The sequence below is a fragment of the Glandiceps talaboti genome, chromosome 15 (assembly GCF_964340395.1).
Source record: "Glandiceps talaboti chromosome 15, keGlaTala1.1, whole genome shotgun sequence".
Lineage (NCBI taxonomy): Eukaryota > Metazoa > Hemichordata > Enteropneusta > Spengelidae > Glandiceps > Glandiceps talaboti.
Window position 1 is genome coordinate 19,758,854 of NC_135563.1, and position 21,842 is coordinate 19,780,695.

At 34.6% G+C, this 21,842-nt stretch overlaps 1 protein-coding gene across 14 annotated transcripts in view; it reads right to left on the reverse strand.

The window, feature by feature from the left end:
* Positions 1-2,260: 2,260 nt before the first annotated feature.
* LOC144446168 (myoferlin-like) overlaps positions 2,261-21,842 on the reverse strand; it is a 137,605-nt gene continuing 118,023 nt past the window's right edge. For 7 of the 14 annotated variants that reach the window (XM_078135908.1, XM_078135916.1, XM_078135906.1 and 4 more), the window contains 17 exons: positions 21,196-21,290; positions 19,485-19,526; positions 17,389-17,421; positions 15,940-15,975; positions 14,602-14,706; positions 14,233-14,358; positions 13,918-14,073; positions 12,756-12,847; positions 11,795-11,965; positions 11,392-11,537; positions 10,786-11,014; positions 10,450-10,545; positions 9,942-10,080; positions 8,578-8,677; positions 8,119-8,300; positions 6,887-6,996; positions 2,261-6,530 (listed from right to left, as the gene is read on the reverse strand). In XM_078135908.1, coding sequence (XP_077992034.1) covers positions 6,350-6,530; positions 6,887-6,996; positions 8,119-8,300; positions 8,578-8,677; positions 9,942-10,080; positions 10,450-10,545; positions 10,786-11,014; positions 11,392-11,537; positions 11,795-11,965; positions 12,756-12,847; positions 13,918-14,073; positions 14,233-14,358; positions 14,602-14,706; positions 15,940-15,975; positions 17,389-17,421; positions 19,485-19,526; positions 21,196-21,290 — 2,039 coding nt within the window. In that variant the 3' untranslated portion in view covers positions 2,261-6,349. The remainder of the gene's footprint in view (positions 6,531-6,886; positions 6,997-8,118; positions 8,301-8,577; positions 8,678-9,941; positions 10,081-10,449; positions 10,546-10,785; positions 11,015-11,391; positions 11,538-11,794; positions 11,966-12,755; positions 12,848-13,917; positions 14,074-14,232; positions 14,359-14,601; positions 14,707-15,939; positions 15,976-17,388; positions 17,422-19,484; positions 19,527-21,195; positions 21,291-21,842) is intronic. The other 7 variants (XM_078135914.1, XM_078135909.1, XM_078135917.1 and 4 more) reach the window with 5 other exon arrangements.

A 21,842-nucleotide genomic window follows, 5' to 3' on the forward strand; every position in this document is an offset into this window, starting at 1 on the left:
TTTTTTGGGAGGGCAACATGGGCGAGGTTACCGGTTTGTATTGTACTAAAACTCTCAACGTATAAGATACTCCAGCCTATGATCACATCAACAGGTGGAATGCTATATTTAATACATACTTCAACATTCAAATTAAAAGTTGAAGTACGTTGGCCCACACGAAGGTTGGTCGACGTTTCTATCAGCCAATCAAAAAACAAAGAAGTATCAATTAAAAAAGAAATACACACAAGTGATGTTCGGTATTGTCAAATATATCCCTCGTCAGATCAGTGCAGTCACCCCTTTTATTTAGTACCTTATTGCCGGTACCATCTATGGAGAACCACGCCGTACTCGATGTCACTCGATAAAGTTTAGTGGGTTTAAACGTTTACCTTGAAAATAAGATGTCCGTGACATGCGCCACAATAGTAAATTACGACCGCTATATGTGTTCAAAAGCTTTTAATGTCAATCCGACAATCGTCGCGGTATACCTCTGACGTTACTATCCTTCACGGAATTTGACCATTTTATACATTTATAACTCATAACTTTTTGGACAGTCTATTTGAGATCGAAGAATTTTTATTGGGGACGATATATCGATCTAAACTTGTTTATATATATCGGGACAGTATATTGTGAGCAATGGTTTACTCCACAAGTGCCCATAAACCTGATATTTTACGCTCACCCTAGCTCTAGATATGGATGTATACGCTGTGGGGTTTCGACACGTCTTCTTCCCTCCAAGACGTGTGGAAACCCCACAGCAGCGTATACGTCCAGGGCTAACGCTCGCCCTATCCTTTGCAGACAGAGTTGCTACGTTGGCGTGTTACCATGTATGGCTTACTCTGGGTGAAAGGCGTACTGTCAAGTTGTGTGTATTGTATTGAGACTTCGAATAGATGTGTATACCCAAGTCTAGGAAAAGGATAGCTAATGACATAGTCTCCAATCTGATTACATGTAACATCTAATGTAGGAATAGCACAGGGGACTCATGCCCAGTTTTGTTCATGAAAGCAAACAGACAAACAAACAAACAAACAAACAGAGTATGTAAGTGCAATTATGGCTACTTTGCATATAGGAAACCATACAGTGAAACATTCATTATTATTGATACTGATTTGTGATTACTCTAATGTTGATGTTTGTCAGTACTTATTGTTTGTTTGTTTATTTTCGTAAACAAAACTGAGCCCGACTCCCCTGTGGGAATAGGGCTAAATTTCCTGTCTTTTATTTCCTTCGTATCTTTAGTTTTTTATTTTGTCCTCTTAGAGTGATCGCCTCTTCGTAGGTCAGTAACTTATAGAGAAAGGAAATTGAGGGAGGGAGGGTCACTTTTTAGGAAACGGAATGGGGGGAGGTAACATTTTACGTAGCAGTCCGACTTGATTTCCCCCGCCCCCTGTAATTACTGAAGGCTCCCTCAAACCCTTACAAGCAGGTCATGTAACGGTCTTTGCTGTAATGTACGACTATGTGTACCTAAAAGAACCAGTTCGGATATAGTAAAAAGTTGGTCCAGAACAAAAGAATGGCTCCACTGATAAGATAACACTAATGCAAGAATCTGGGATTGAAATTTTAGTCTTTACTTTATGGCAATATATTGGGGATAATGAGGTGGACTGGAGATATTGACCTTGGTTCTGAGGTTGTCAGTTGTGTGCTCATCTAGTCTTTGGGAGTTCCATCCTTCAGCTCAGCCAATGTTATAGACCCAAATACAGGCAATGATTTAACACAAACACAGACTTACTGTGGTGGTAATAGTGGGAAACAACAAATACCTTTAAAAACTATCAATGTGGTGGGGGTCTTACTAGAGAAAAATTCTTCGTCTTGAGTGGGATTAGGACCCAGGACCCCCTGAATACTAATTTTGAGCTGTAACAACTATGCCACAGGGAGATGGTGTTAAAAAAATTAATTGAGATGTTTGAACTGGGGAGGGTCATAGTTTACAGACACAAAATTGTGGGGTAACTTTTTAGCACAATGGACTGGGGGGGGGGGGGGGGTTGTCACATTTCATGATTTATAAATACTGAAGGCGCCCTTAGTAACACCATTATATGTCGTGAAGGCTATTCACACACCACCCAACCATTCACTCTTGTTATAATGCTGTCATATTTTTTTGAGAAAAAACAAACAAACAAAAAACCCAGTAACATGTGACATCCACAGACAAAACGAGACGATGACAAGAAAAGACAGATCCACACTTTATAAACCAAGTCAGAAATAAGACAAAGAATTGCTTTAATATGTGCATATGTTATTGTTTATTGATAAGAAGTAAGTCTTTCCTCACAGTACAAGGAAAGATAGATTTTTGTACATTGTTAGTATAGATATGTGAGCATAACATGTTAATTACAAAATATCAGTTTTCTGTTACATAGTTAGTGTCTAGCAGTATGTGCAATAGAAAGATGTTAATTTGAAAGAAAACATACTCATATCTACAATATATTTTGACTATCTTTGTGTGACCACCCCTTTTTCATGACTTTAGTACTATTCAGAACAGCAAGGCTATTCCATACTTGATAAAATATGGGGGTGGGACCGATATAAACGGACACCATTATTCAGTCAAAGCCTCTTTGATTTTCTGTCCAAGATGATGTACAGTAAAGTGTCGTGAACTGGAAGATAAAGAACACTTGTTGCTATGCAACTGGCACACAAACAGTACTTGTAAGGATGCAAATATCCCTAAACAGGCAGATATAGGCTATTCACTGCTATGCAAACAATTCTAGTTATAATGCAATTATCCCTCAACTCTGTACAAATAATTATATATACTTGCATATATAAGATGCATTTGAAAGTATCAATGCCTCTAGATATGACAACAGGTTCAAACTTGTCAAGACATACTACATGTAATAGAGTGTCACAGATATTGAGTAAATCTAGGCACATACTTGATCATTTCTAGACTATGGCAGACTTTTACAGCAGTTATATTTCTTGCAAAATATTACAGAATTTGAGAAAGGTTGATAGATTATTAATATTTACAAGATTTGAATTGTTATTTGCCAATGGCATGTACATTTTAGACACTCTGTTATACACCATGATAAAATTTATGGGCAGTTGACAGTAAATGGGTGTGTGTTTTCATGTAGAGCTATTCTTTCCCACACTGTGTTCAATTCAGCCATTCAGTAGTGTGTACTGCAGCCTCTAATGTGAATATCAGAATAAATGGCCAGTAAATAAAGTAACTATTCATACAGCATGAAAAACTAACCTACATTATTCCTGTTCAGAGGAAAACTGGACATTTTTCTACTTTGACAAATAAATGATTTGAGTGGAAGGCCTAACATCTATGCTTGTCAACAATTGTTTCAATCATTCTTCCTAAGATCAATTAGCCAATCATACTGCTTCAATCAAGCAACCAACCAATCAAATGGCTTCAATTAACCAACCAACCAATCAGATTGAATCAATTCATTTACCTATTAAACTAATATCATTCTCTAAACAGTTTAGTTACTTAAATTTTGTAAATATCTTAAGATTGTTCGTAAATTAAATTTGCTTTCATTGATTTTTTATTGATATCTGTACATGAGAATTTATTCAAACTTTTAAACACCTGAACATAGTGCTCCAAGTTTATGATTATGTACCTTGACTAGACTTCAAAATCTAAAACTGAAATACACAATACATGCTATTTCTACTCTGTTCTATGCAAAATGTAAATGTGTTCATGATGCTGCCAGCCAGTCTGTCGATTTTAAATAAATTGATTTACAATTCTGTACAACGATTAGTATGCAACAGTGGTCGTTGAAATTTTGAAATAATTAGAAAATGGTATTTTGTACATAGCTAACACGAAATTAATAAAATATGACAATAGTATCATGCCAATTAATCTAAGATAACAGCATTTAATTGCTACTAAACGTACAAACTTTGTGCACTAATCAACTAATTCTCTACCTGTGCTACCTTAACTTAACAGCTTGTAAACATCGTGTATGAACATATAAATATATGAAAAGTATAGAAAAAGATTTAGTAAATGAGATATGATAGAAAACAGTTACACTAAAGTTTGAAACGATTACAGTATATTAGTAAAAAGTGCATAGAAAGAGGCTCAAGATGCATGTTGTTTCTTTACTCCAGTGATTGAATTCAACTTCAGCAGCCACACACTCCTGATACAATGACAAGGTAAATTGCATGGGAAAATTTCAATATTTTTTGCACTTAATGCATGGCAGATGCATGCAAAATAAAATGTCTATCCGAACTGTAGCGAAACATGTTGGATTTTGTTGAAAGTGCACCTGATAAATATTAATGCTAGTGTTGATGTTTGGTGCAAAATTTTCAAGCAGAAGTATAGGAAGAAACATAGCTTCCATTCTAACTATGTCTGATGTCAACCTCACCAAAAACTTGGCTTTTTGACTTCCAGCACTCAATTTCATCAATACACTACACTACATTCACATGGATTTCACTCACAAGCTCTTGGAAAGAGAACAAGTAAATAATTTCTTGAAAACTTTTAATAAACTAATTTCCCATTGTTTTCCATTTCATAACTTTGATGCATAAATTATATCAACATTTCACTTGTCACAAATGACATCATACCTTATATTAATTCCATTATTCTATAAATACGATGATTGGTCACCATTTCACTCACGTTGGATAAATAACATCACTATTTCAATTGAATCTTACATCGACGGCAAATTTGCCATTTTTCTCGATCCCAAACTTACATTCCCACTTATTCTATTTTAGATCACAGACATACATATCACAAGTGTACAACAATAATATGTTTGGCAAGTTAGACTCTTTGGTTGTTGATATTTTCAAATCTGAAACCTGACATGGATGTTTACTTACCATACATTCTACTCTAAAGTATCATATACCTCCCATACAAAGTACTCTCAAAGGTCATATATTTCAACTTCACCTTGGACCAGTTTCTGGGGCAATTTGTTGACCTGATTATTGAGATACTTCATGTTATTTGACCATGATCCACTCCCTCTATGCAAACATCTAATAGATAACTACCATCTGATAATTACTGATAATAGAAGCTATTTTTAGCTAATACCAATAGTTACTGATTATTTATAACAAAATATTTTGCTAGTGATCAGTAAAATTTGACTGAACCACCACCCCCTCATAAAGATAGCAGAATAGTATTATCAGTGTGTATGTGACCTTTGCACAATTTGTACATGGGCATTTTCAAAAAGTTTTGGCTATACAGTAGGACATATACTTCAACCATATCAAATAATAACAGCAGTCATGCAAATGTTTTAAAGTTAACTGAGATTATAATTGGCACACATAAAACTCCTGTTTTGGAATGATTTTTGCAATTAAGTAAACTTAATTGTAGAAAAACAAAACTTTTATAACTGTATTCCCCGTGATTATAACTTCAGAGATACTTTCCCTGTACCATATCATACCAATATTATGCTTTTTTAATAGGCTGGCTGGATTACTAAATATAACATACAACTATACATATCTATTGGTCTGAGGACAAAGTATGGTGTTTGAACCATTGAGTGGCCCACGTCTGCTAATTTGGTAGGGTCAATGCTGAGAAACTAAATACTAAACTTTAACATTCAATGTTTACAGTTATGCAAAGTTTTCTACCCAATCCTATCTCTGGATTAACATATATATGCTAGACATCAATTCATAGAAGTTCACTTTTTCACTCTGAAACCTCAAACTACCTGCTGCCTTTAATTTTCATTTTCATAAATATCCGACTATCCTCTCTGGCTTTTTTGTCCAGTTTGAAATATGACAATTTACAACTAGACTTGTTCTTACACTGTTGCCATGGATACAATCAATCAAGCACACTGAATTATTGCCACTATTTGTCGATAGAAGCCCTTAACAGAATTCATCAAAATTCATCTACTGATAGTTGCTTCTGGGGTCAAAGGTTGCAGGAAGATGTTTGAGGTTTCAGACCACAAATTTACATTTAGTTTTATTGCAAAAAAATCTCAGAAGTTTTCTCAAAATTTCTACACACTCACCTTGTATTGTTAGTATAAAAAAAAACTGACCATATTGTGCAATACTGGTAATATTATCAACTAAGTATATTTCAGCCGTGATTACATATATAATTATGATTTCAGAAATGGCGCATTACGCAACAGAAAAAGAGCAATTGATGTTGTTACCGACATTACCATGGCTACAAAGCGACAATCTTATGCTTGTACACAAATTATTCATTCTATAACAGATCAACTTGTTGCCATAGTGACATTACCATGGTTACAGTGAATTATACTCCTACAATCTTGTTTGCCAGGGCACCAGGGAATGTATAGAAGAAGAGGATGAGGATGAGAGCCAGGAGCAGAATAATGAGGGCACCAATGATGTACCACTTGAATCGTCCCCACAGGATAAATCGTAGACTTTTCCATGGTGATGTCAACCAATTGAAGGATGTTTGTGGACGACTGCACAGAAAATAAAGGCAATTGTAAGGGTATGATCTTGGCACAAATACTTGCAAATTTTTTTTTTATTCAATAAGGCCACATGCTTCTTGAAACAGATAGGAAAACAAAATCACAAAAATGATGTCACAATTGTACTTAATTTGGTTCACTGAGATAGGGGTCATGTTGGGGTCATTCTTACTTTGCATGTAATGTTAGGGGTTCATGTAGGGGTCATATTTTGGTTTATCAAGATATAGGGTCATACTTGGGGGTCATATCTTGGTTCATAAGGATAGGAGTTCATGTTGGGATCACACTTTGGTTCATCTTTGGGTCATCACGGTAGAGGGTCAAGTTGGGCCCATACTTACTTTGGTTCATCTAGATGGGGGTTCATATTGGGGTCATCCCTAGCTACACCAGCAGGTTTTTCTTCTGCCTCTTCAATTGAGAGTATTTCTAACTCCATCTCTACTTTACCCTGTAATCCAAACACATAAATCTGTCACCAAAAGACTAGACCAAACAATACGATAACAACTGATTTGATGTAACCCAGTCATTGTCTTTCATATCATTGCCAAATTCATTTAGTAAAACTCCACCTGTCTTTGCCAGATGTGGTGAAGTATTTGGCAGAATACCAGATGAATAACGATAACTGGTGTTTATCAACACACACCTCAAGGACACTATAAGTCAGATAAAACTAAAATATATACTAGTTTTAATACCAATGACCCAAATACACAACATAAGAAAAATTACACACATGGCAATCTAGCCTCATCCTTTTAAGAACAGTTAAAAAAGTTGTGGTCAGAGCTGTTTAAATACGCGAGAGAACCACAAATTGTCTTTGATTGTTATGGTTTCATTTTGTTGTTGTGAACTATGTTGGAAGGGCATCATAACAATAACAGAGTCGGAAAGTAGGACATACTCCATCTAGAGGTTGATTTAAAGTCAAGGGTACCATAATATGTTTTGAACTTTCAAACTTTTAAGTCATCCGTTTCTCTATAACTGTAATAAAGGACCTTTGTACTGTGACATACACAAAGTTTGGTCATTTTCTAAAAGCCCACATCAACAGGAAAGAGGGCTATCAAATCTACAGCTGCTGAGATTCAAAAATTACTTTCCTTTAATAAACTTAAAAATATCAACACCTGTCGCTTACAAAGTTTGCAGTGTTGTCAAAATGACTACATCACTATATTTGTACAAAGTTGACTGACAGACACTTGAAACATTTCAAACCTGGTAACGGCATAGTGTCTGCATGGAATTTTCATTAACTTCATAGGAACACTCCCCCTACCTACTTTACTCACTTTCAAACCTTCTAATGACATAGTGTCTGCTTTGACTACTTAAAAAAATCTGGTACTGTGAACCTCCACTTCCACGTCTTGTAATGGTGCAGTGTCTGTGTGAAATATTCTATAACCCCATGTAACCCCTCCCCCTCCCCCCAATCCAGTAAACAGTATACTGTCTGCTTCAGTACTTACAAACTCTCTGGTACTGGAACCACTTCCCCCACCCAACATTTTAAAAACCTACAACAGTGTGCACTGTGTCTGCAATTAATACTCACAGCTAATTCTCTAGCACCAGTTTCCTCATTCGCACATGGCCAGAATCCTTTGCTTCTCTTGGCCTCAAACAATGACAGCATTTCTGGAGCATTGCCTTGGGCATCAGGTAGCATGCTAAGTTTACATTTGCTGGCTGACTTGGCAGGTTTAGGCATATGGTTCAAGTTCAATTCCAGTGTTCCTGAAATCAAAGAAATACTCTTTACAACTGACATTTTTTTCCTGAAAGTGTACCCTTTGTAAAACTTTCTCAAAAACTTTTTCAGAATACTTTGTACAACTGTGGCCAGCATTTTTCAAAACATTTTTTTCTGAACATTTGGGTAACACTTGCTTCACTAAATAATCACTACACAGGATCAACTTTATATAAAACACGCACATTGATATTAACCTCATCTTGTTTGGGTGATTGCACTTTTCCTTTATTTCATGAAAGATGAGGATGTTTAACTCACCTAAAAAGTCATCAGGTGAGAACTGGTCGTTGTCCCAGATTTGTATAACCAAAGTTGGGGGAAGTCTTTCTTCAGTTTCATCTAGACTCCAGAAATGTTCCTTTAAAAAATATTTGATATAAATAAATGTGGTTTAGTTTTTATGAAGGCCTGTTATATATATATCTATTTGTTTGTATGTTTGTATGTGTGTATGTATGTATGTATGTATGTATGTGTGTGTGTGTGTGTGTGTGTGTGTGTGTGTGTGTGTGTGTGTATGTCTGTCTGTCTGTCTGTCTGTCTGTCTGTTGTCGCAACACTCATGTGGGGTAGTGGTTAAAGTGATGGACTTTACATACATACATACATACATACATAGATACATACATACATACATACATACATACATACATACATACATACATACATACATACATACATACATACATACATACATACATACATACATACATACATACATACATACATACATACATACATACATACATACATACATACATACATACATACATACATACATACATACATACATACATACATATTTTAATGAATATCTGAAAATAGTCTAAAAACCCTGACGTTCAAAATTCTATAAAACACTACACCAAAACATACATACAAAACATGTAAATGAAAATAAAAGTACCTCTATGTATTAGACTCATGCCACTCAAGGATATATGTTACGTAATGTGTGCATTTATGTTTTGAAAGCACATAATGATTACGATAACTTGATTGTAGCGCAGGATTGTCAGAAACACTTGAACAGTAGACAGAAAATACTCTACTCTACTCTACTCTACTCTACTCTACTCTACTCTACTCTACTCTACTCTACTCTCTAGGCTTAGGTTTTGAAGTCCATGACTTTAACCACTACCCCACATGAGTGTTGCAACTACATCATACATACAAACATATTTCAATGAATATCTTTAAAGCCTAAAATTTTTTTTTTAGCAGAACACGAAAAGTTATCTCACGCTCACAAACGTATTATCTCGTTCGCTTAAAATTTTTCTTCTTTTTTTCTTTTGACATCTAGTGCACACATCACATATATATATATATCTTTGCTTTTGTAGATGGCACTAATGGGCTTTCATAAGTCTTACTGCATTTAATTTAACAAACTAAAATAGCAAATTGTTACTTTTTTTCTATATAGAAATTGTTTTCTCATGTTGGATTTACACTTATTTTCTTACACATTTTCCCATTTACTTAGTACTAAATTAATACATTTGCACTGAACTTCAACACCAGAGGGCGCTGTACTTGATTGACACTGGTGGGCACTAGTGAATGGCAAGGAGAGTATGTTTCTTTAAAAATTAAAATGATAATAATAGTAATACCTTCTTCTTGACTACCATGGTTTGTTCTGGTGGAATGTAATCGAAGGGAAACACAAATCTCCAGTTGAAATTGCCTTCACCGTCCAGTGAACGATAATGAACGTCAGTCTCTTGTTTCTCATCCTGTCCCATCAGCCACCTATTTGGCAAGAAAATAAGCATTTCAGCTATTGGATCATTGGACAGATTTATTTGCATATTAATCTCATCTCTGCAGGTGTAAAGGTACAGTTATCTATACACACTGTACATTGCACATTTATGATACCCATATCAATTCTTTCAGAATACATCATTCACTAACGCTAAATAATTTCTATCTGTTACTCTAATAAGTTTATTGTCAACATTGCATGTAATAGAAATACTGTAAAGGTGTGTTGACTGAAGAATTTTTTCCAACAAATTCAATAAAATCAATCTGTAGTCAAGCAGATTTTGTGCTGTTGTGCTTACTGTGTCCAAAAAATCTCTCAATGTTTGCAATGACTTGGCTGTAATAACTCACCCTTTGACATAAATGTCACTCATCTTCTCACCCAGTAATGATGTCTCCTCCAATACTACATCCTCAGTGTTCCAGATGATACATCTCAGTTGATATCTACAAGATGGAGTCCATCATATGTGTTTAATACATGGCTATAATCATACACTTTACGCTACATGATCTACAATTCTTTCATAATATATCAGAGCAGTTTTGAGTATGATTTTCATTTTATCAAGAGAATGCTAAGAAATTACAAGACACCTTTGTTACATTATTCAGGAAAATCACAGTGTTAGCCAGATACAAACCAATGAAGAATTTCACATGGATGACTGTCTGATGACCACTTACTTCTTTGGCTGCCGTGGTGTGATTTCACATGGTGGTCCAGGCTTTCCTAGTTGTATAGGGAATACATCTACCCACATTTGAAGTTTACCCTGTTCAATATTTGGCAGGAGTGGACTGAATAGAGGTCTGGTTTCTATGTGTTCTTTTACTAGTGGTTGTTCCCGTAGTGTGTACAATGCCAAACGTTGGTCTGCTGGGCCTTGGTATTCATTATGGATGTGGCTCACCTCTGAAATAATCAATGTCATATGATCATTCAGACTTGAAAAAATTGTTATTGTGCAGTGCACTATATGTATTCGAAGTTCATTGCATCTCATACATGTTTGGGTACAGAGATTTTGTGTGTGTCACTTTTCAGTTACTGTATAGCTCAAATATCATGTTGTCCCTGACGACCGATCAATGTAACCTGGTACTTGAGTGTGAATGCAGGTGAATATGAGAAAATATGGATCACATGCCTCGTATATCATTTACTTACTTATTCCAAGATTCAACTGTCGAGACAAACTTTGCTAATTTCAATTTGCTCCTGAAATACACTGTATCCATATTTTCAATCACTTATTTTAAAGACTGCCACACTTTAAGACATAAACTTACCAAAGTCAGCTAAGTTGTACATTTTGCCTTCAATAGCCAGACTGTTATTACCATAGTAACGTGGTCCTCTCAGTAAATTGGATTTACAGTAATCTTCAAGGATTTGTTTGGGTGTTTGGATATCACGCCATACATTTGGACCAGAACTGTATACAAGAAGATGATCAAACGGTTGAAATCATATCAAAATCATAAATAAATATTTTCTCATTTCATTAATTTCAGATCTAAAGAGTCAGGTATCAATTTCTAGTCCACGAAATCTAATGTTGTTTCCAAATATGAAAGATGTGCACAGAGGTCTCATGAACAGAAGATATATAGAATATCAACGAATATCAGAGTATTAAAGTTGACAATCTGAGAGAACGGTCTGCTGAATGTAATGATACCGGTAACTTACGTGTTGTATGTTCTTGGTAGACCACATGTAGCCCTACATTTGGTGAGTAGTCTGTTCTCCAAGTCAACAGTGGTCTCCCCTATCACATCATCACTACTAAGTCTATCATAGTCCATAACTGTTACCTTCAAGTCTTTGTGGACAGGTATCATGGCTTTCAATTCAAACATTCTGTTGTCATAAAAATATCCATGTTAAAAAAAAGTCATAATTCTACTACAAAACCAGTGTGACTATAGAGTTTCAATTGGGAGGCATGATGTTTTGGACATCTCGTATGTTTTTTTTTTGTTATGAATTACATAAACAAACTATATACACTGATAGCATGCATGGACATAGAATGTTACATTTTATCTCACTGTGAACACAAATAAACAGATTGTGTTTAAATCTTCCTTGTTTAATCTGACAGAGATACAATGTATCAGTTTATGTGCTTGTGTGCTATCAGTGTCTGTATTTTGTTTTAGGTAATTTGTAACAAAAAATATGTATGTAAAATATGAAACATTGTCCCACCTATTAAACTGAAACTCTATAGTCTCTCTGGTTTGGTAGTACTTTCTTGTATGATCAAGAATGGAGAAAAAACTTGGAAAAGGCTGGTTTATGTATTTCTATGGAGATGGGGGGTGGGGTTGCAGTATTAACATTGTAATAATGGGAATAATTTGTAGTAAAACTTACACTTCTGTCTGGCAGCAATACAAAATAGATATTGAATGAAATAAATCACAACCTATGGATTGTACTTTTCTTGTTACAATTTTTCATTATTTTATTTCCATTCCACTCTGTATATATTTTTGATACTTTTTTAATAAAACTCATTCACAACGACAGAATGTGACAAAAAAGTATAAAGATTTATTTTTCAGCACAAAATGGATGTCAATAAAGAAAAAGATTTCTAAAAATAGCATGAGTATTATGATTATTGAGTGAAAAATGAGCTTACCTTCCAAACGTAGGATTAAGAGTATTGGGTATGTAGTTATCCTGATCTTTGATGTCCTTTTTACCAAGTTTGATTTTGATGTAGGGATCAGCCTGTAGTCAACACAAACATACAAATAAACAAACGAACTGTCATTCCTATCTGCCATCAATTTCTGTTAGCTCAGTACTTGCCTTCAAATGACTATCTACATATATATGCCTAGTTGGTTGATTGGTGCATACAGTAATTTTAACTGACCAAAAATAGTCATCATTTGGTAGATCAAATGAATTACAAATATTATAATGCACAAGAAGTTCAACTTACTAATTTTAATTGTTATGATGAGATCTTTGTATATGTCAGACTTTGTTTGTCACTTATTTTCTGGTCTTGCTTATCGTACAATAAACCTAGTCTATTGTTGTTCTGGGTACAACATCACTCTCAACATAATGGTGGTATATCTTATACCATGTGCAAGCCAAGTTGAATATGTTTGAACAAAAACTACTCAAGTCACTCTATGTCACGACAGCACATTTCCATATCATTAGCTCTGCTGAGCTCGAAATATAAGTCAAAACATTTAAAATCGCCTGCGCTAGCTGTAACCGGAGTTTTATTTTTTGATCAGAAAACTAACAATAAATTTGTTAAATAAAATACCAATAATTAGACATTGTACATGCTATAAACTCGGGGTCAATTGTATCAAGAAATAGTTTAGGTGTAAAAAAAATAATTGTTTGGTTCCGGTTACCCGACCCCACCTAGTTTTTCACTGCTGATCCTAAACTTTTTTTTGAGAAAAAAATTTTGAAGTCTCAGGAGAAATAGTGGATGCGGAAACTGACATCAATTCAAAAAGACAATATAAAACTGTTCTTCCAATCTGTAATGGCTGTACATCTGATAGGAAGAAATAAATAAGACCATTTGAAAACAATGGAACACCTGAACTAGACACTGACACATGAAAAAAATAAATAAAATGAGATAAGAAATCTACCTACCCCACCTTTTCTAAAATTGAGCGTAACCGGAAGCAAACTATTTTTTTTTATTTGGCCTTATGAGTAGGTCATTATAGCTAACAAAACAGTTTTAGAAAATGTTACAGTTACAGTTAGTGGAGCTCTAAGTGATAACCTCACAGCATTGTATGCAAATAACTTACCAATCCTGATGGATCCTGTGGTTGGAGGTCTACTGCCTTGATAACATAAACTCGGACTATACATTCCACGGGATCACTCTTAGGAAGGTATCTAAGATGTCTTGGAGGTAGTGGAGCATTGGGATCACCTGGCAATGGATATAGCCGGAATGTTCCCTGGAAAACATGATACAAACATTCACATTAGTAACCAGTGTTTCATCTGTTTGGGATCTTGAAATGTCAGTATCTTGCATATGGTACCTCTAAGATAAGATATGTTGACTATTAAACCTTGAATATGGTACCTCTAATATAAAGATATGGTTGACTAACCTTGAATTCACCAACGATGTCTGATTCTTCATCTTCTTTCACTTTACCACGTTTCAACTCAAAGCTGTCACAGAAGTCCTTAAAGTCGCCATTATTATCGATCTGTTCCAAGGGTTTCTCATAGATCTATATAAATTGTACAATGTCAATGTCAGAGAGGGTGTATTTTGTAATACCACCATGTTTAATCAAATTACTTTGACAGTAAGTTTGAGGGTAGATATACTATAGCTGAACCTATGATGGGTGAGTTAAAGTATGGCATACTCTGGGTATTTGCATGAGTTATTGTTATGGTCTCTGCAGCTGTACTTTCAAATCTACCCCCCCCCCCCCCCCCCCCCCCCCCCGTGTATGCTGACCACCTACCTCCACAGTATCATAACCCTTGTCAAGATAGTCACCACTCTTGTCAGTCTCACCAAGGGATGCATAGTATTTGGACCACCAATCTATCTCATCTGTGAGAATCTCCTGGTAAGGTGAGAGACAAACAGTATTAGAATACTAATAGCAGATCACACTCTGCAGTGAAAGAAGACATGGACACACTGACACAAAGAACGACAGAAAAACAGGTATGAGCAGAGAAAAGGAAAGATAACATGTCAACAACCACTTCACTTTTTTTTAAACAGAATACTATCATGTTCAGGAAGTTTGCACCACAGTGCCTGACAAAAACAAAAGGTGGAATTATTTCCTACTACGCCGTTGAGGGCGTATGACTATAATCAGAAAGATAATGATAACATTTGGTTGGTGGAGGGGCTATGATTTGGTTGAGGACTATAATGCTATTTCGGTCACATAGTATTCATTATATTACTGTTACAGTGAAACACCTAAAAGTTAAGATAAAATACAACACACAGTGAGTACATTGCCTTCATAATTGCAAAACTGATACACATAATATCTACTATATTCACTTACTACCTATTCTAAACATATAAACATACTGAATATATTGTAACACAATTACAACCATCACAGCATTTATATATTTTGTTGCCAAATACAATGTAAAGGTATCAGCACCATGTTCAAAAATACAGTTTTTAAACACCAACAATTGGAAACATGTTATCCTGGTTATAAAGCAAATGCTACATAAAGTTCTGGAATGGTTGCAACAATGTACAGTAATAATTGCAACACAATTGAAACATTTAACAAGTAACTTTCATCCTAGCAACAATGTAACCTTCACAACTACAGTACTACAATTTTACAATTACAACACAATACATGTTGCCACTACAATTAAAACCATTGCAACTGTTTCATTCTATCCTGACAACAGTTTACCAGTGGTTGGCCAATGAAATACTTTTCACATTGTTGAAAGAAGACAATTGATTAGTCTTGGGAAAAAAATCATTGCATTTATCACACTTTGCATGTACTGACACTGAAGTGACACACACATACCAAATGTAATACAATGCATCTATTTATCTGAATTGATTCACGCCTCTCGTTGGCACCATCAATGAATATTCCAAAGCCCCCAAAACTACTTGTAAACTGTTGTCCAGATATATATTAACAGGAAGTCAGGGCTGCGATGCTTATAATAAATATCACTTCTAAGTTCTCCTTGTAGCTAACACCAATGCCTAAATTACAGCTCACACATAGGAAGTGGTTGTATCATGAGAAATAAGAGATAAAAGACAGATCAGATTGGAAGAATACACAAACCACATTGAGAAATCTCCTAGATCGTGATCGAGAAACCTAAAGGAAACAGAAGTAAGGTGGAAAATAATCAGTTATAAGGAGACAGAAAAGAGCAGAAAAGTAAAGATACACCACCCAGAAATTTAAACAAAACAACCCCAAAATATATAGATATCAAAGTTAAAACTATCACAGCCAATCCAATGCAGCATTTCAACAAAATGCATACCCAAGAAATACATCCGTCCTCCAGTCTCTACATTTTGTTATTTGTGACCAATGCTACATGCAATAATACCCCATGTCAAACAAAATTTTAAAATCTTTGTGGAACAAATTGAGGCATAAAGAAGCCCATGGATATGTGATACTCATTGAAAATCAAGCCATTTTTGTAATTATTTTCTGATTAAATAAAATTTGTCAAATTCAACAATGATGCAGAATTTCAAGTTTGTCTAAATAAACAGGTAAACAAATTTTCAGTGAAATAGATTGGCAGTGATACACAATGTAAATATACATACATATTATAAATTCATATCATAAATGGTAATAACATAAAGTAGTGAACATAAACAGGCAAGCAGGCAGGTGAGCTATGGTAATAAAGGCATCTTTGTTGTGAACAAAATCCAGAATATGTATAAACAAACACTGAACTGCATTACACCAAACACACAAATACACAGACAAAACAATAACTGGGATACATAAACACAGTAATGATATAAAAAAACACATGAAATAAATAGCAACTTTACAAACATTCAAACATTTAGATATCAAATAGCATCCATAAGTCACAAGTTAATTAAAATCTGATGTAGTGGTCTGCTATTTTCCACTATTACCTTCAGATTTTGCTTGAACTATTCTTTGTATTACATGTTCACATTTTTGATCTCCGTCATCACCCCTGTAGTAGGGTTGGGGTGGGGGTGGGGGTGACCATGGCAGAAATGAGAACACATAAATTGATACAAGCAAAAGCAAAAGTAATAGATCAAAGCCAATACCTAGCTGACCACTACATTTTTAGTCAGATTGTTTTACTTTGGTACAAATTGCATGCTGGGATGTGCAAAATATAATAAACTTCTCTTTTAATAGTCTTATACAATGTACATCAAACCTTAATACAAGATAATTATAAAACTTGCATGCTGGAGGTAAAGAATATAGGATAAACTGGGGATTTTATCTCTGAATTATAAATTATTAAAAAAGTGGATGATAAAAACATGGTGTCTTCATGGGGAAATACAACACAAACAAACACATGAACTTTGAACTCTGAATCAAATGCAGATATGACAACATTTAGAAGTTTGTAAGCAGGCATTGTATACAAAAAATAACAGGTATGACAAATACTGTATAATTTAGTCAAAATGCAGGCAAAAAATTCATGAACAATGTGAATCGCATAGCAATGAGGATCTGTTGTCATGACAACCATGGAATTACCTGATGTTCATGTTTCTCGTTGGATACTGACAACTATTTTTGTTTTAAAAGAGGGGGGAAAAAAAGGGAAATAAAGGACGCAGACATTAAATCTATACACAGGCCAGAGAGTAATGGGATAGGAGTATTGTGAACCCACAAAGTGTCTGTCACCACAGATCTACAGACGAATCATTTGAGTTACGTCAACTGCTGAATTTACGGATGAATCAGCTTTAGCATTTACTTACAGATGAAAGTGTTTTTTAAATTAGATTATGACCATTGCACAACTTTTCTCTATTTTATCAACTGTGTACATTTTGTAAAAGTGGCAAGGCTCTGAAAATTTCCATGACAATGCCAACAAGTCTATTGTCTATCTTTTCACAAAAACTCAGCTGAATAAATCGATACACTGTATCACATCACATACACTTGTGATGGAATATGATACAATGTATCACTATTATCAGAAATGATTTTGTAAAATGATAAAGATAGCCATAGAGAAGTTGGCACCAAAGATATTTTTGAAATTCACTCCAGTGGTATATGGATGTAGAGAAAGAAGAGAATGCAAGATAAGTTCTGCAATGGTTGTATCTGGTGTTGTATTCTATCGTTGGGGGGAAATAAAAATTTGGTAATTGTTCATTTTTGGAAAATTAAGTTTATTTGCTGCAATGAATGATGATGCAATTTCCACCATCTTTAGCAAATAATACTGAAAATGTTGAATGCATGCTATGCGGTATATGTGAAAATTCCATGATAATTCCTAGACACACATTGTGGGCTCACTTGGGTATGACACAATATATGATGTAATAGTGCATGACGTACAAATTGGACATTTGAATCCAATAAAACGTGAACATATACAATACATTCAGATGTGCAAGAAAGTAAATATAAAGTGAGTGGAATACAGATATCTCTTGACAATTTAGATATTTGTCTCTGATTTGCATGTATCAACACCCATTTTTAGATCCTGATAAAAATTGTCAAGAACACCTGGTGTGACATCTGATAGGGTCATGGAGGTTTTATTCATTCATTGTTTGAAATAGCAAGGTTGATTGGCTTATTTAAGTTACCCCTGGTTTTATGCTTACATGGTTTGAAATAGCAGGATTGATTGGCTATTATCTAAATTACACCAGGTTCTTTTCATCTGGAATGGCTTGATACATAAAACAAATCTGAGAACTAAGAAGTCTAGTTGTCTGGACACTGTAATGGTGTGTGGTGCATAGTGTGAAGGAACCCATAGTCAGGCTAAGTTGAAATTCACCAAATTTAAAAAAAAGTGAGTCCTGTTATATAGAAAATGTATATTAGGAGCAGTGATTTTGATTAACTATACAATTGATCCTGATTGGTCAAATCCAAGCAAACATTGGCCAATCAGTGGTTTTCTTGTCAACATAGTTCACAAGTAGATTTTGGCAAGCAAACTAAAGTCCACTATGGCAATAATGCCACTGACATTTAAAATTAAAATCTGGCAATAGGTGAGAATTTTTTTTTTTTTTTTTTTTTTTAGCGATGAATGACGTTTAGGACTTAACTAGAAAAGTCCAGAGAAATAATTTTATAAATCGTGAACTTCATACCAAAGGAAATGTATGATGTGAAATCAGCTATATTATTCTTCATATTTATACAAGAATATTTTCACCTTGATTATATATTATTGATATTATACTAATATATATCAGAATTGTTAAAAAAAAAAAAGAAAAGAAAAATTTGTCAACATAGCATTATAAAGGTATAGATTTTTAAAGTACGATTTGTAGCCTCTGTGAACCAGTACTGAGAATGTGACTAAGTGAAGTACTGGTTGGAAGTATACTGTGTGTACAAGAAAACTGTAGTTTATCTTAAAAGTGAAACATAGATTATGGTGTGCTTTCTGTTGTAGCAGCATATAGCTTGCATGACATTAACACTGAGCTGGGACAGACTTAGAACAAGAAGTAACGTACGATACGGAATTTGAGCATTATACGAGACATTTTGTAGGTTGCACGTGAGACAGTAGATAACAACAAGTGACCGACACCTTTGTAAAAGGGAAACTGTAATGTCTTCAATGGTATACAAACCTTGAAATTTTTTACTTTTTTTTTACCAAATCCTAATTTACCCTAAGATTTCAGGGTTTGATTGAAAAAACAGACAAAAATTAGTATTTTTTGCAGATGAATGATCACCTAGAATGATTTGGTCATGCCTTAAACTAAGGAAATCATATTGGGAGGTGGCAAGCACAAGGGAATATCATGCTTTTATACAGCCGTAACCACCCAAACCATAGTACCCTTAAGATGCATATTGCTATTTATTCATTTTCACAGGTACAATAACAGTGATTAAGTATCAAAGTTAAAAGGTTTGAAAGAAATCTAGCAGAACTAAGTCCAAAGATGTTGCCGACTGGAGTAATTTACAGTGTGGAAATAATGACAGCTTCATGTCCATCTGATCACTATAATCTCTCATTTTTACTGAAACACCTTGCTTGAAGGATAAAATGCTACTGAGAAAACACCCAAGTGCTTGCTAAGTAGGGATAGACCTTCTATACCTGCAGAAAGGGACCCTAATAATAGATATACTGTTAACAACCCTTCACATGCAATAAAGTGACACCACATTGCTAGTGAGTGTCTGTGATTTGCTGAGGCATGCTGGGATGATCAAATCGATGTATTGTGAAGATTGACCGTATTCAGTGCATACATATTACCCAAACAGATCTTAGCAATATCCTTTAACCACAAAAATGTATCACCAAATAAAGAAAGCAGTTATATCCTCTACAAATTATCGTGACAAAGTCACAAGTGTGACATTTCCCTTTGTTACAGTCAAACTTTAAATTGTTGAAATGTTGAGAAAAAAACAATGATTACAAAGAAATAATGATTTGGTGTATATATTTGAAATTATGTGTTTGATGGATATTTACAACAGGCAACAAATGAAAATAAATTATGGGAAAAAATATTCTGACAAGTCATAAAGACAAAGTCCATCAGATAAAACATCATGTAATAAAATTCCAAAAATTTTTACACCACAGTAACCAAAGTAGCTTGACTACTTCAATACATAATTTTACCAGATTGTAGAATTATACAACTAAAAAAGTTACCAGCTTTCCTAAAATTGTTATCGCTAAGTTCAAACTAATCATAAGTGTTATTGCAAAGGTCTGGTGAAATTGTTTGGTATTGAAATGGTCTAACTACTTTGAGTTCTCTGACTGTTGTATGATCAGTCTCGATTTATATTCTCATGTTATACGATCTGCACTGACATGAATGTTGTTAATTGTAGACTTTCAGATCTAACGTCACTATCTCTAGATTCATGACTGTATCATCTAGTGGTCATCATGAGTAGAGCTTCATCTGAATTGTCAGTTACATGTAAACAAGTATTGAAATTGCTGTCCCATTTAGGACAAACCTGATGATAGGCGGTAATCAAAGTCACAAAGTATGACATTGAGATATGCAGCTAACATCATTATTGTCGGGGTTCATCATAAATTTGTCATCACAAATGTATTTTTGGTAAAAGCATGACTACACATGGTTGTTGAGAATACCATACTTGTCTTACTACACAACTGTCAACAAATAAGCATGTAGTCTCTGTACAGAGGTACTATAATTTTAAGTAGAATGTTGCCACTTTAGATGTTCATTTTGGACACAGATTAATAGGGTTATCAATATTCGGATAAAACTTTACCAAATGTTTGTTACTATGGGGTGAATGCCATTCTGAGGCAAAGATTCAACTTACCATTTGCTTCTTAAGGCCTTTCAGTGGACCTTTTTGCTTGTCATCTGGCACATCCACAATGTGATCCCCACTTCCACTGACTGAGCCTTCAGCACCTAGAGGAAAGCATAGATAGCAAAATCCATAAGGAGGCCATGATTGATTCAACAATCTCAATGTTTCTGAAATTCAATGATTTCATGCAGGATAACACAAGGTGGCACAGGGTACATCATTACATCTTGGTGGTGATAGTGTTTTCAATGTGTAAATAATCACACACGACACAATAACAAACATGTGACAGTGCCAGCTAAAAGTGTGAACAGGTAAAAACACCATCAACATCAAACAATAGTCATTTTCACCATAATATATTAGAAATAACATATTCCAAACATCTCCAAAGATATATAATAACAATGCAACAGTACAACTTATATTGCTATCCTACAGCCATGGCAAGAAATCTGCTAATGTTTGATGAACAAGTATATTTAAAAGGAGCCATAATCAGCTGGGCAGGATAAGAAAAGTCTCTTTCTTTGTCAAGCAAAATGATTGCAACCAGATGTATCAGTCATTTGAATTTTGTGATCATCTTTTTTTGTATTAATTAGGCTGTAACTATCCATGGAGAGATTATACAGCCCATTGCGACAGCTTTT